Genomic DNA, 17,036 nt, shown 5'->3' with positions numbered 1-17,036 from the left:
ACGAAGTCTTTTGCTTTAGTTGTCTAGATTAATTAAGAATCATGCGTGATTTCACAAGACGTCATAGATACCAAAAAATTCTTTCCCAGCATTTCCACAGTCGTTATATTTCTGCTTTGATTTTGTTATTGCATAATTCCATAACGACGGGGAATGTTCTAATGGCCATGTTCTCTGAAATATCTAAATTATGTAATTACATAATTATCGTGTTATTCTTTAGTTTTAATTCATGTTTTGATTTGCAATTAAATAAGATTTTACTGTTTCTTGTTCCATGTATTTTTTTTTATCTGTTTAGAATCATTTATCATTTTGTGCAATTTTGCACGTGTCACAGATACTAAAAACCATTTCCTCTTTCCTGTTTATCCTTCACAGAATCAAGCGCACTAAACTAACAAGTTTCTTCATTCTACTGCAATTTGCTTTGTCATCTATCAGTGTATTTCGTTGTGCAACGTTTTCCTCTGTAATTCTGTGTTATATTTTGCTATTTCTTGTTCCATGCCTTGTTCTTCCGCTATTCAAAGTCATTTGCCATCTTTTGTAATTTTATGTAAGTCATAGATACTAGCTAGGCGTTTATCACCCGGGAAATACTCCCCCCCCCCGCGGTTGGTTGGTCTCCAATCATTTTCAACTTATAAACAAGAGCTAAGAGCTCATATGGCACTTGTGACGAGGCAAGAAGAGCTAAGAGCCAAGAACTCATATGTTATGAGCTCTAACAAAATTCTAAGAATCAATAGATTGATTTAAAAGGAAAATCAGAGGCATAATGCCGGTCAGGATTTAAAAAAGAGCTCTGAGTCACGATGCCCTTCTAAATATCAAAATTCATTAAGATCCGATCACCCACTCGTAAGTTATAAATACCTCATTTTTTCTAATTTTTCCTCTCCCTTTAGCCCTCCAGATGGCCGAATCCAGGAAAACGATTTTATCAAGTCAATTTGTGCAGCTCCTGACACGCCTACCAATTTTCATCGTCCTAGCACGTCCAGAAGCACCAAACTCACCAAATCACTAAACCCCTCCCCCCAACTCCCCCAAAGAGAGCGAATCCAGTACGGTTACGTCAATCACGTATCAAGGACATTTGCTTATTCTACCCACCAAGCTTCATCCCGATTCCTCCACTCCAAGTGTTTTCCGAGATTTCCCCCTCCAACTCCCCCCAATGTCGAAAGATGTGGTCGGGATTTGAAATAAGAGCTCTGAGACATGAATTCCTTCTAAATATTAGATTTCATTAAGATCCGATCACCTATTCGCAAGATAAAAATACCCCAATTTTCACGTTTTCCAAGAATTCCGGTTTCCCCCTCCAACTCCCCCCAATGTCAAAGGATCTGGTCGGAATTTAAAATTAGAGCTTTAAAGCACAGATCCTTCTAAATATCAAATTTCATTGAGATCTGGTCATCCTTTCGTAAGTTAAAAATACCTCAATTTTCAAAATATCCCCCCCCCTTCAACTGCACCAAAGAGAGCAGACCCGGTCCGGTTATGTCAGTCACGTATCTTAGACAGGTTTTAATTCTTCCCATCTAGTTTCATCCTGATCACTCCGCTTTAAGTATTTTCTAAGATTTCTGGTCCCCCCCCCAACTGCCCCGTCCCCCAATGACGCTGGATCCGGTTGAGATTTAAAATAAGAGATCTGAGTTACAAGGTCCTTCTAAATATGAAGTTTCATGAAGATCTGATCACTCCTTCGTAAGTTAAAAATACGTCATTTTTTCTAATTTTTCAGAATTAACCCCCCCCCCCCAATAGTGTAGATCCGTTACAATTATGTAAATTACGTATCTTTTACTTCTGCTTATTTTTCCCACCAAGTTTCATCCTGATCCCTCCAATCTAAGCGTTTTCCATGATTTTAGGTTCCCCCACCCAAACTCCCCCCCCCCCCCCAATGTCACCAGATCCGGTCGGGATTTAAAATAAGAGCTTTGAGACACAATATACTTCTAAATTTCAAATTTCATCGAGATACGATCACCCGTTCGTACGTTAAAAGTACCTCATTTTTTCTAAGTTTTCAGAATTAACCCGCCCCACTACCCCAAAGAGAGCGGATCCGTTCCGGTTATGTCAATCATGTATCTAGGACTTGTGCTTATTTTTCCCACCAAGTTTCATCCCGATCCCTCCACTCTAAGTGTTTTCCAAGATTTTAGGTTTCCCCCTCCCAACTTCCCCCCAATGTCACCAGATCCGGTCGGGATTTAAAATAAGAGCTCTGAGACACGATATCCTTCTAAATATCAAATTTCATTGAGATCCGATCACCCGTTCGTAAGTTAAAAATACCTAATTTTTTTCTAATTTTTCAGAATTAACTCCCCCCCCCCGAACTACCCCAAAGAGAGCGGATCCGTTAAGGTTATGTCAATCATGTATCTAGGACTTGTGCTTATTTTTCCCACCAAGTTTCATCCCGATCCCTCCACTCTAAGTGTTTTTCAAGATTTTAGGTCTCCCTCTCCCAACTCCCCCCCCAATGTCACCAGATCCGGTCGGGATTTAAAATAAGAGCTCTGAGACACGATATCCTTCTAAATATCAAATTTCATTGAGATCCAATCAACCGTTCGTAAGTTAAAAATACCTCATTTTTCCTAATTTTTCAGAATTAACCCCCCCCCCAAACCACCCCAAAGGGAGCGGATCCGTTCCGGTTATGTCAATCATGTATCTAGGACTTGTGTTTATTTTTCCCACCAAGTTTCATTTCGATCCCTCCACTCTAAGTGTTTTCCAAGATTTTAGGTTTCCCCCTCCCAAATCCAGCCCCAATGTCACCAGATCCGGTCGGGATTTAAAATAACAGCTCTGAGACACGATATCCTTCCAAATATCAAATTTCATTAAGATCTGATCAACCGTTCGTAAGTTAAAAATACTTAAATTTTTCTATTTTTTTCCGAATTAACGGCCCCCCCCCCAGATGCTCAAATCGGGAAAACGACTATTTCTAATTTAATCTCGTCCGGTCCCTGATATGCCTGCCAAATTCCATCGTCCTAGCTTACCTGGAAGTGCCTAAAGTAGCAAAACCAGGACCGACAGACAAACCGACAGACCGACAGAATTTGCGATTGCTATATGTCACTTGGTTAAAACCAAGTGCCATAAAAAAAGAAACAGGACTCCTCAGTTTCTTATCGAATGAGCATCCTCCGAAGTTTTTACGAACATGAGGTGGAGCCTGGACGAGGAAGGGGTAGTCTCACTCCTACAGGGAATATTTTTAAGGTAGAAACAAATTACACTGTCTTGTGTCTTGTGTGCCTGTTGTTTTTCAATTCCAAACGTTTGCATATAAGGGCTTTAAGCCTCTAAAATGAGGTCCTATCATTGTTTTGAAGTTAGGGAGGGAGGAAGGGAGATGCCTCAAAGGGTACATTTTAATGTCAAAACACCCCAACTCTCATTAAACCTTCAGATAAATACTTATTTAGTTCCAAGTTAGAGACGAGAGGAGGGTGAAGCTAGAAATTGATATTTAATCTCCAGAGCGGCATCCAGGAATTTTATTGGGGGAGGGGAGCGAGAAATTTTTTTCACGGAAGGTCTTTAAAAAACTTTAAAAAACATATTAAAAATGTGAAATCAATATTTAATCCCTCTTGATTTCTGGGAATATTTCTGGTATACGCTATTATTATGAAAGTAAAGAGTAACATCAAACCCCAAAATGAGGAGAATTTATTCTGTATAAGAGGGAGACTGCCTTCTCCTTATCCCCACCCCTCATGGTCACAGAAACTTTGAAAGGTGTTCATTCCATCAGAAATTGAGAGTTTGGTCTTTTTCTATAAGCTAAAAGTGATTTCAGACCAACCAGCCGCGGGGGGTGGGGCTAATCTGAAGGGGGCTATTTTCCTCGGAGAGGGGGAGGGTACTTTCCGGAGTCAAACGTCAGCCTCTATAAATATAACATCTTTATTCTCCGAAAATTAAGGCTCTCAATGAATTTTCTCAAACTCGTGATTTATCTAGATGGTTTTTTTTCTTTTTTGGAAAAATCCCAGGGCGCCAATTTTCAAAAAAAAAAAAAAACATGGAACGGTTCTCAAGAGAAAATTTAAAATAAATACATGAATAAATTGCTCGTTTAAAGGTATAAGATATATTTTTAAATATCAGGAATGCAGTTCATGTCAGAATGTCTTAAAGGAGACTTGGGGGGGGGGGGTATTTCACGTTTCTACGTACATAATTTTAATGCACCCATTATCTGTCTTTGACGAATAAAGGTTTCTGATCAACATTCATGTTTTTAAATTACTGGTATAAGTAATTAGTATGAGCAAGAATACGATTCGTTAGTACAATCACCTCAACTTCCTCAACTATAGTGGTAAGAACAGTTTCGAAGGCCAGAACGGTAGACGAAGGGAAATGATTAACCTGCCTAATAGTTTAATAATGAAAGTAATCAGCATGAGCGAGGTTCACTCAGCTTCTCATTTAAAATTAATTATTATATATATATATATATATATATCATGAAAAGAGAAATCACCAATACAACAGCACAAACACAAAAAAAAAAAGAAAGAGAGATAGAAGGAGAAAAGGAAGACTGTTTTCCTAAATTAGTGATTAATATAGACCAGCACTTGAATGAGGCCTTAACCCTACTCATCCGAACAATCACATATATATATATATATATATATATATATATATATATATATATATATATATATATATATATATCATGAAAAGAGAAATCACCAATGCTACAGCACAAAAAAAAAAAAAAAAAAAAAAAAAGAGACAGAAGGAGAAAAGGAAGACTGTTTTCCTAAATTAGTGATTAATATAGACCAGCACTTGAATGAGGCCTTAACCCTACTCATCCATACAATCACATAGGTCAAACAGCATAGCCACACGCAATCAACCATAAAGAATAATCCATGGACAGGCAGTCATGTCGTCAATAAGTATAAGTCGTCAATTACCGAACAATAGAATATATATATATATATATATATATATATATATATATATATATATATATATATATATATATATATATATATATATATATATATATATATATATATATATATATATATATATATCAAATGAATAAGTTTAGCTCAATTCGAGGATATTTAAATTCCACATGTCTTTATGTCAGCCAGCAAAAAATAAATGAAGACACAGTTTAAAAAATTCGAGTAAAATATCCGCTACCACTGACTCAACTACGTGGAACTCCTTAGGGGGCAATTATGAAAAGAAATTTGATCTGTTAAAACAGAAATTGAAAATGTTTCAGAAATTGTTATTTTTCTGGTTTTCTAAGTTGTCTAAATTTTTCTTGCAAATTGTTATGTTTTTTGTGTGTGTGTGTGTGTGTTTTTTTTTTTTTTTAACACCAGCGATATTTGGCATGAATTTCTGATTAGGCTTAAAACAAATTATAGTGCACATCATTAAGCATTTATAATAATTATTTTGATAAATATATTATATTGAATAATTATATAATAAGTGTATTGAATACAATTATTAAATATAATATTTAATTATATTTATATTAATTCAATATATATATATATATATATATATATATATATATATATATATATATATATATATATATATATATATATATATATATATATATATATATATATATATACTAAGTGAATTAATTTAGCTGAATTCAAGGATATTTTGATCCTAATGTAGGCAAGTGAGAATCAATTAAGCATTATACATTGAATGTAACTTGAATATAATAAATATTGAATATTGAATATAAATAAATATTGAATACAATAAATATTGAATATAAATTGAATATAAGTAAATCCTGGAACGTTTTTATTCCAAATTTTCCAGTATGATATCTGGTAAAGTTTTCTCAGAAAAGGGCAGATGAAGACGCTGCTTAAGAATAGTCAATTAAGGCCAGACAAATGTGACTACTGACTAATGTCAGTAATTTAAGAAAATGGAAACTTCTTGGTAGGGCGTAAAGAGGGATCGTTTGAATAGATTGGGATGGAGGAGTGTGTGTATCTGTGTTGGCCTGAAGTGACTTGGTGCAGCAGTGAGTTCTTGTTAGTAGTGGTAGTAAATGTGGCTACTCACTTAACTGTGGGATCACAAGCAATATCTGTGATGAGGCTATGGGTGGTGTAGATTGTATCACAAATGCTTCGATCCAATCTGCAAACCTGTAATAAACAGACAATCAATGTTCGTGTCAAATTATATTAGGCCGTATGGCTTAGCTAAAGAATCAGCACTAAAAAAAGTAAATCAAATCAAGCTTCACCTCTGATATGCTCATTTAAAATAAGTTTAACTGCTAGAGATGTAAATTAGTCCATGTCTTGGCGTTGATAAGTATAAGAGGACAGGTAAATAAAATAAGGGAACAGGGTAAACAGTCAAGTATCCTGGAGGCCTTTGGGACAATTATTCGCGAATGTAGAAAAAAGGCAAGAAAATTTATTTATTTACTCATTGCCATCCACAACATATAAAATGCAAATGTTAATATTCAAAGCCGATAAAACAGATAAGCCCCTTTAATCCTCGAAATACTGTTACAAAAATATTAGGCTAAACGGCCTAAAAAGGCTTAGACTCAATAAACCGTGGACTCAACAATGTCACGCTCAACTCAACATAATCATCTCAAATTAATTTAAATGTTAGAAGGGCATATTGGTCAAAGATTTAAAGGGAAGTCCAGGCAAATGATTTTATCAGGAGGGGGGTAGAAATTAAATATTCTAAGGAAGTTTTGAGACAAATTTTCCGGGAGTAAGAAGCACCGTGTACGTCAATTAAGTGTATCAACCTAGTTGAACTTCGGGAAATTGTTTATTCCAAGTGTCCTATGTCAGCAGATAAACCACAAATGAAGACACAGCCTATGAAAAGTCAAGCAAGATATACCGTACGCAATCACTGACTTAACGGTATGGGACACTAAGCGCGAGGAAATTGTGAGGAAGATAAACTATAAAAGTTATATTCCCCAAAAACTTCTGGTTTTCTATGTTCCTTTTTTTTATACCAGCATTATTTTGCAAAAATCTCTGATTAGATATAAAATAAACTATAAATAGCATCTATAAAATATAATTATGTCAACAAAATTTAAGTATTGCATTAAACTGATAAAAAGGTTTGGATTCAAAAAACTTGAATTAAATTAAACATATCTTTTTGTTTCCAATTTTCTAGACCCAAGCCTTTAGTGCAAAAAAGGTAATAACTAATGTAATACAATGGCAAACTCAATTTTAAAGTAATCCTTTCAGACTAATTTAACAACCAGAGGGAGAGATAAGTTAAAGACTTAGAAGAGGGGACACTCAGAGGATTCTTTCCAGGGAAGGGGCCAGAAATTGAAATATTTTTAGGGCTTTTGAGGTATTCTTTCTGGGCGTAAGGATGACTTTATCTATTTATACTTTACCTATAAGAAAAATACGAGCCAAAGTTTTTTAGATCAAACCAAATATGAATAAACAAAGTATTTCATCTTCGAAGGAATGAAATTACAAGTACGGCTGGATACATTCAGCAGTCATCAAACAAACAGTCAGTTTTTAAGTCTTTCATGTAGGTTGCTTAACAGAATTTATGAGTCAAAACGCCAAAAAGTACATTTTTGAACCATTATCTTCATTATTCCTGGAAAAGGGAAATAAAATTTTGTTGGAAGGGGGAATCCAGATCAAGAAGACAAATGTAAATGTAATTTTTTTTCCTTATAGTAGTCCTTTTAGTTTAGTTATAAAAAAGACACACGGATGAGGAGCGTGCGTAGCTGTGATGGTCTCAGGCGGCTTGGTAAGTTGTTGTTAAGTCAGTAAGTTGTCGTTAGCAGTAGCAGTATCTGAAAGGCAGGAAATTTATATTCCTCACCCAGCTGGCAGCAAACAAAAAGGTTTGATCGCAAACATCTGTGGGGCATTAATCATAAGGATATTTTCACTTCTCACAAAAGTGCAATGAAAAGAGCTTGAAGCTGATGTTTTCTCCCCAAATTTTCTTCATAAGAAAATTCAATGTTTTTCTGGATCTGTTTTAAATTAATAAAAAAAGGTGTAAATATACTTTTGATATTGCAGTTACTACGATATATTGCAGTGACAGACTCAACCCATAGCCTATTTATTTTTAGATTCAACCTTGTGTGAAACAGCCAAAAGTAGATTAATTAATTAATCCTCAAAAAAAAAAAAAAAAACTAACAAAAAAATTACCTCAAATTCAAAAACTAATAAAAAAAAATCGTTAAAATGCTCAAATATGTTTAACCTTTAACCGTTTCAACATTTATCCCTTAAACCTGAATGGTCATTAATCCTTTGTGAGACAGTCAAACTAAATTCACTAAAAAATAGAAATTTCTTACGACTAATAGAAATCTACACTCTCGATTTTTTGCCATATTAGATTCCGAAAAATACCGTTTCAGGGGGGGGGGGGGGTCTTTTATTGGCAAATGTCCTTTTTTGGTATTCTCATTGATAAGTCGAAAAAAATAGATCACTCCCCTAGATTTTTGAAAAACATTTCGTCCCTACCCCCTACATTGCCAATTGATGCCGCTGAAAGCAAGTAAATATACGTTATTTTCCATACGAGGGGGGGATACTTGTCTAAATAAGAGATAAAATACACACTATAAAGAAATAATGTAAATAATTATTCCTCCCTCCACCAGGGGGCCTGGTGGCTGCCTAGTACGTGCTAAGAACTAGGTCTGCAGAATCCCAGGCACAAGGCTGGATATATGATAAATAAATATTTAAATAAATTATTTTTGCTAATTTCAAAATGAGTGTGATAAAAACCGTTCTAAATTTATGTCTTTCGTCACTTAAAAATACCCGAAGATTACATGACGGGGAAGCTTGGAGATGTTAGACATTTCTTGACGTTTTCTTAAGCTTTGTAATTGCGTTTTTTTTTTCAGAAACTGAGATCAGACAGCTATTATTACGCTAATCTTACCAATTACAATAATTTAATTTTAATATTACACTGAAAAAATACCAAGAAACGGCAAACACTAAGGTTATACAGCTCTATATAGCCAGTAATAGTCAGGGGGCAAGTGTATTATATAAGAAGTCGTTCTGCCCCCCCCCCTCCCTCCGTTTTTTCCTTGAAAATGTCCCAGATTTCTTTTAAATACCTCTTTTCACAGCTGTTTGCAACAAGTCTACGTCCACGTGCAAAATAGGTCAGTATGATTACTCGAGGTTAAACGTCAATCAGGATGAAACAAAGACGAAATAGGTTTCTAAGACAAAACAATGAGTTTGGTAATTTAAAAGAGTGGAAACTGACGCTAGCGCGACCAAAATTAACAACGCCATCTAGCATCTGACGTTTCTTGACATTCTTTCAGACTTCATATTCATGCCTTAATTCAAAACTAAGATCTGACCCTATTTACCATACTTATTTGGCCAATTCTCGGGAATAACCATAACTTTGCCTTATTGCTACATTGAAAAATGCCGTAAAATGGCAAACGCTAGATGGCAAAGGTGATTTCTTTTGTCGATGCTGGCGACAGTTTTCACGCTTTTAAGTTAACCAAACTCTTTGAGACGAAAGTTTAGGATACTACTACTATTACTACTAATAACTCACTGCAGCAACAAGCCGCCTGAGGCCAACACAGCTACGCACGCTCTTCCTCCAACCGAATCTATTCAAGGCCTCCCTCGTTACACCCTCCCAGGAAGTTTCGATTTCCTTTAAATCTTTATTTATGACATCCTCCCAACCCAGACAAGGAGGACCTGCTTTCCGTGTAGCCTCAGACGGTTGGCAAAAAAAAACAATCTTCGGCAATCTGTCATCCTTCATCCACAGAACGTGGCCTAGCCATCTCAACCTTTCTTTCATTATAGCCCTAGAAAGCGGGATTGAACCACATTTTTCGTACAGCCTACTGTTTGAAATACGGTCAGTCAGCCGGGTACCCAGAACAATCCGTAGGCAATTTCTCTGGAAAACATCTAGTAAATTTTCATCTGCTTTTCGGAGCGCCCATGCTTCAGAACCATATTTGACCACTGTCATCATCATAGCATAATCTAAGTCCAGGAGCGTTTTTCCTCCCCATTTGATTCCGTGGTCTCCAATTTGCCTTTCCTGTGCTCCTTAAGACGAAGTCCATCAAAATGATCCATATAAAGGGGGATAGAAAACAACCCTGCTTTACTCCTAATTTAATACAAAACCAGTTGCTAACCTCACATCCTACATTAACCACAGCAGTATTATTCTCGTACATAGCACAAATCACTTTAATGTATTTTTCTGGTATACCATATAAGGATAAGACCATTGCTAACGCTCTTCTATCAACAGAACCGAAAGCTTGCTCATAATCGATTTGACAACGAAGGGACTTCTCAATTATTAACCTATGAGTGAAAACTTGGTCGATACATCCTCTACCTTTTCTAAAACCGCACTGGTCTTCCCTTTAAACTTTGTCTACAGCATCACTCAGTCTAAAATGTATCATATTGCTAAGTAATTTGCTACCTATAAAGACCAGATTAATGCCTCGATAATTACGACATTCACTCTTGTCACCTTTCTTATACAGTGGTTTAATTAAGGTTTTCCTAAAATCATTAGGTACTTCCCCTTTTCAAAAATCATATTCATAACCTTCAGTAGCTTATTCCTAACCTCAGAGCCACCATATTTAAGAAATTCATTTATCACACTATCAGCATCTGGAGCCTTATTATTTTTTAATCCTTTTAGTACTGACGCCAATTATTCCTCACTAAACAAATCTTCCTTCACATCCAAGGCCTCACAAACTTTTTCATTTTCAGCTGTATCTCGGTTTAGCACATTCTCAAAATATTCCGCCCATCTTTCTTTAAGTTTTTCTTTATCACTAATTGTGGCTCCATTTCTATATTTAACTGTGACTAGTCTGGATTGACTCTTCCTTTTCAATTTATTAACATGCCAGTATAATATTTTACTGCATCTTCCAGATCCTCAGCAATTTTATCCATGGCCTCCACTTCACATCTCCCTAGTTCATATTTTTTTGCTTTCTCCACTTTCTTTACAATACTTTTGTTTTCATACGACCTATCACTCAGATAATTCTTGTACAAACCCCGTCTACTCTCTATTAAACCTAAAGCTTTTTCACTAATATTCCTAGTTGCAGTCTTAGCACTCTTCCCTAAGACACCATCAGCAACTTCGCAAATTGTTTTTCTAAAATTATTCCATCCATCTTCCACATTGTCAAATTTTAAACTCTCAATTTTTGTATTCAACTGTTCCTGGAAGGTTTTTTTCAAAATTTTATCCTGGAGTCTACCAACATCATAACTTTCCGGGAGGTAGTTACCCTTCCGAAATTTCAGCTTTAAATTAACCTTAAACACTATTAGATGATGATCTTTACTTTTAACATCAATAACAGCCCTCCTGTACACCCTAGTATCTTGTATTGATCCTGCTAGTCTTCGGTTAACAATAACATAATCAATAAGGTTTACTTCTTACCATCACGTGAATACAATGTCAACTTATGGGCCATTTTGCGACGAAACACCGTATTGTTTATAACTAGATTGTTATACCTACAAAATTGCAAAAGTCTATAGCCATTACTTTTTTCAGTTCCTACACCTAATTTACCTAGGCTAGGATACCATCTATCCCTATTTCTACTAACCTGGGCGTTAAAATCTCCAAGCAAAAACACCATATTTCTACCTGGTACCCTGTCTATTTGCTCCTGTAACTGTAAGTAAAATTCATCTGAGTCACTAGTATCTCCATCAGCTGATTCAACAGGGGCATATACAACTATAACTGATAGCCTGAACATTTTAGTCAAAAAATGAGCAATTAGTATTCTATTATTAACACCTTCCCACCGTTAGCTTAGCAGCTTCCTTGTTCATCATGAGCCATACTCCCTGTCTATGTACCCCATCCTTCCCGCCTGAATAAACAACTTCTATGTCACCTAATTTCATGCTTCCTACACCTGGGATATGAGTTTCTGAAACTCCTAATCAATCCAGTTCAAACCGTCTGAATTCGTCAGTCAAAATGACGATGCAATAGTCATTTTTTAAAGTCGTAACATTCCAAGTTCCAATTTTCATGTTCTTTATATCTTTGAAATTATTTTGGCCTCAGGAAAAGCAATGATCCCGGGTACCAGTACAGGACGGGGACCAACATATCTTCTCAAGTCCAGACCGAAGCGCTTAAGCCGGCTTAGAACCGGACAGTAAGAAGTCCCTGGGACCTCCAGTAAGTTGGAGGCTTTGTGCAATCCTGGGCCCATCTTGGTCACAACATGGTTTTCAGCACTTGGCGATGCTCTTCTACCAACAACAGTCGAAATCCTGCCCAAAAAGTCCCAAGCCTATTACCTTCGACTCATTATATATTCATGCCTACAAATATTATGCTACTACGGAGAGGCAACCCATAGTAGCTAAATTAGCTAGGAAGAGGTTTTTCTGGTTGTAGATTGCAGTCTAGTTTTCCAAGCATTCAACTGCAACCTAACCCAACAGTAAAATATAATGAATGTAATGCATTATATCAAATATTATATACATCAACCATATAGACTACAAAGTAAATTATAGTAAATAATACCTTTAAATAAGATAATTCCTTATCACCATTGTATCTTCTTTCAACGACAAAAGCATCTTTGCTGGCCCAATCATAGGTGAAGGAAATAGTCTTTTTAAGTCCCAGGTTATATCGAACAGGAAAATATGATGCATGAGGATTTGATATTGCTGAGCTATTCACGGAGTAGATGATTCCAAAACCTGAAAAAGGATTTTAGTAATAAATGTTTTGTTCAAAAAATTCCTGAAATCAAAATAAAAATCCTAAAATCAAAACAAAAATCCCAATAAATGGAAATAAAATTAAAATCAAGCAAACACATAGAGGCTTTGTCAAGAAAAAAAATGACAATAGCATATGAGCATTCAGTTATTTTGGAAGGAGAGAAGAGGGCGTACATGCCCAATATATCTACCGTGAAAAGGTAAAAGTAAATAGACAGGATTGGTCATTTATTCTAGTTAAAAAAGCTTTAGTTAGATCCGCAGAAAACTCATTATTTATTACAAAATTATACATTTTTTTTCTGCAATGATTTTTATTCTAAAGTGCCGTTTAAGGAAACTGAAAATATATACCGTAAATATTTAGCTTGAATTATGCGAAATATGTTGAATTACAAAAGTTTAGCACAGTACAGTTTAAAACTGCAAAGCGAACTGGTCTGACGACCTCAGAAACTTTCTCTCCTCAATGTCAATGTTCATGTCGATTACACCATCGCAGTTTATATTATGCACAAATGGTGAATGTCCAAAATCGGTGAATGTCAATATTCACCGATAAAGGTCTGAAATACCTTTTTTTTATCCCTTTGATTTAGTCAGCGCTGCCAGTGAATTTTTGCATTTTAATGCAAGATTAACTTAGATTAGGTTTGGTTAGCTTAGGTTTTTCACCCATTTCTTAGATTTATAACCAAATTTAATCTCACCTGAACTAACATAATCTAACCAAGCTTTAACTTTTACCAACATAGCTAGCATAAGACTGAAACAACAGATTGAATCCAAGCAGAGAAAAAGGAAATTCAGAAATTCACCAGTGAATGTCGACATTAACCGATTTTGGACATTCACGGTAGCATATATATTATAATATCAACATATAAAATTCAAATATATATTATAACTCAATATTATATGTATTATAGATATACATTATATTATATATATATATATATATATATATATATATATATATATATATATATATATATATATATATATATATATATATATATATATATATATATATATATATATATATGTATATATATACATATATATATAATATATATATATATATATATATATATATATATATATATATATATATATATATATATAAATAAATACGTTTTACATATTAACTCTGAGTTTATTTTGCAATTAGTTTAATTAATATATATATATATATATACAGACACACATTAATATATACATATATGATGTTAATATTACCGATATATATATATATATATATATATAAATATATATATATATATATATATATATATATATATATATATATATATATATATATATATATATATATATATATATATGTATATATATATATATATATATATATATATATGAATACATCAACTAACATATTAATATAATTATAATTATTATGCATTATGTTATAGCAAGGAAAATGTATTATACATACAATGGGGTACTTACTTGACAACCACAGAAGCTTTTCTTCCTGAATATCGAAGTTCATATCGACTATACCATCATCGGAGTGTGCAGCTACAGGCACAAATTCTGGAATTTTCCAATCAGCTCTCAAGGACCGAATGTTATGCAGAGTAGCAAACAGTAAATACGGTCGAATATCTATAAAAGATAACCTTTGTGAATGATTATAATATAATAAAAAACCTCAGTTCCACATTTATACAAATTCACCCAACTTGGCTACTTAGAGGATTATTTAATTTACATTAATTTTTTCAGCCAACTCCCGTTGAATACATTAGTTCCGGGCTTACTGACAAAACGATAAAAATTTTATTTATTAGTTAATTGCATTTTATTAATTAATTTATTAATTAATTAATTTATTAGTTATTTTTATTTTATTAATTAATTTTATTAATTCGTAAAAGGAAGTCGTCTTTCACTTGGTTGGCAGAGCATTTATGGAGTTTTCAGATTCATTTATTTTTCAATTAAATATAATATACTAAATACTCAAATATCTAGCGGAGAGACAAGCTAGTTTTGCACAGATAAAACAACTAAAGAAATAAAAAACGAAATAAATGGATAATACATTAAAGAAAGACATGAAAAAGAAGAAAGAGAAAAAATAATAGACATAATATCAATTACTCACCACGTCATAGTAGACACCCCACCCCACAATACAAAAAACATTTTTATTCAAATAGCAATGGGACAAAAAGAGGGAAATGAAGACCCGAGAAAAAGACCCTAAAAGAAAAACAGCTGGAAACAGCACTTCCAGAACTGAAACATTGAGCCATCGCCTGTCTGTACCAGAAAAATGTAAAACCAAAAATAGCTATAAAAAAGAAAGTACACTACCAAGTAAAATATTAAATACAAAAAATGCCATAAAAAATAAATAAATAAGCTGCTCAGTGAAAAAAAGTAAGAAAAGAGGAATTGGAATTCACTCAAAATGATTGGACTTTTTAAATTTATCTCAGACGACTTTGTTTATCCAAGAGTTTTATTTTCACAGACAAAAAAAAAGGCAATTTCAATTCTTTAGTAGAATTTTGTTCGATTGACGGTTCGATTGAGATTTCGTTGAATAGAACCGATTTGATTAAACGATTTGATTACAAGATCATCAACTTACGCAGATTAGTGACTTAATTGTGTACTAGAGCTCAATTATTATTAATACAAATTTATTTTTTATTGCTGTTATCGCATTGCGAAATCAGATAGCACAAAATTATGAGCAATGGCATCTACAAATATAGAACAAACTAAAATGTTAGCCTCTTTGATTTGTTAAAAGCATTTTACTGGATAAATTCTTTACTAACTGCATTCTTAGACTGAAGGTAATGACAAATAATACTAACCATATATATATATATATATATATATATATATATATATATATATATATATATATATATATATATATATATATATATATATATATAATACCATATATATATATATATATATATATATATATATATATATATATATATATATATATATAACCATCTGAGTAGAGGACAGATCCACATTTGTTTTCACGAGCCCCCACTCCTTTTTTCTTCCATGATATTCACATATTATCAAAGAGTCGTGATAATTATGGTTCACAGTTTCTGAACAAATAGTTGCAGGAATTATAGTTAAGGCATGTCCACTGACATTATCACATTTTGTTTGTTTTTAGAAAACTTCGACTTACTCAAGGGCTTATTTAAATAATTTATTTATTTGATTAAATAGCCACGGAAGAAACATACCGACACTCCAGGTTAGATTGGAACTTTGGAGATGTGTCAGCTACTCGTTGTACAACATTATTGACTGTAATTTGCTGGGAATCACCGACGTTATAACAAATTTAATTATTTAATTAATTATTATATTAATTATATATAATTATACATATTTAATTATATATATATATAATTATATATATATATATATATATATATATAATTATATATATATATATATATATATATATATATATATATATATATATATATATATATATACATATATATATATATATATATATATATATATATATATATATATATATATATATATATATATATATATATACATATATATATATATATATATAAACATAATTACAAAAATTATAATATATAATTATAATAATTATATATTAATTATTTAATTAGATAGCCGACCGAGGAACCATACCGACACTCCAGGTTAGATTGGAACTTTGGAGACGTGTCAGCTACTTGTTGTACAACATTATTGACTGTAATTTGCTGGGAATCACCGACGTTATAACAAATTTAATTATTTAATTAATTATTATATTAATTATATATAATTATATATATTTAATTATATATATATATATATATATATATACATATATAATTAGAATAATTATAATATATAATTATAGTAATTATATATTAATTATTTAATTAGATAGCCGACCGAGGAACCATACCGACACTCCAGGTTAGATTGGAACTTTTGAGACGTGTCAGCTACTCCTTGTACAACAATATTGACTGTAATTTGCTGGGAATCACCGAAGTTATAACATATTTAATTATTTAATTAATTATTATATTAATTATATATAATTATATATATTTAATTATATATATAATTATATATATATATATATATATATATATATAT

At 32.8% G+C, this 17,036-nt stretch overlaps 1 protein-coding gene across 2 annotated transcripts in view; it reads right to left on the bottom strand.

Annotated features, from left to right (window-relative positions):
- Positions 1 to 17,036, bottom strand: part of LOC136041082 (vitellogenin receptor Yl-like) — a gene marked incomplete at its 3' end in the record, with an annotated part of 238,165 nt that overhangs the window by 16,770 nt on the left and 204,359 nt on the right. For both annotated transcript variants that reach the window (XM_065725635.1, XM_065725636.1), the window contains 3 exon segments: positions 6,127 to 6,212; positions 12,682 to 12,863; positions 14,355 to 14,513. In XM_065725635.1, the coding sequence (XP_065581707.1) occupies positions 6,127 to 6,212; positions 12,682 to 12,863; positions 14,355 to 14,513 (427 nt within the window).

The sequence above is a fragment of the Artemia franciscana genome, chromosome 21, assembly GCF_032884065.1.
Source record: "Artemia franciscana chromosome 21, ASM3288406v1, whole genome shotgun sequence".
NCBI lineage: Eukaryota > Metazoa > Arthropoda > Branchiopoda > Anostraca > Artemiidae > Artemia > Artemia franciscana.
The sequence above is the reverse complement of the archived record's forward strand: the minus strand, read 5'-3'. Positions and strand labels throughout refer to the sequence as shown.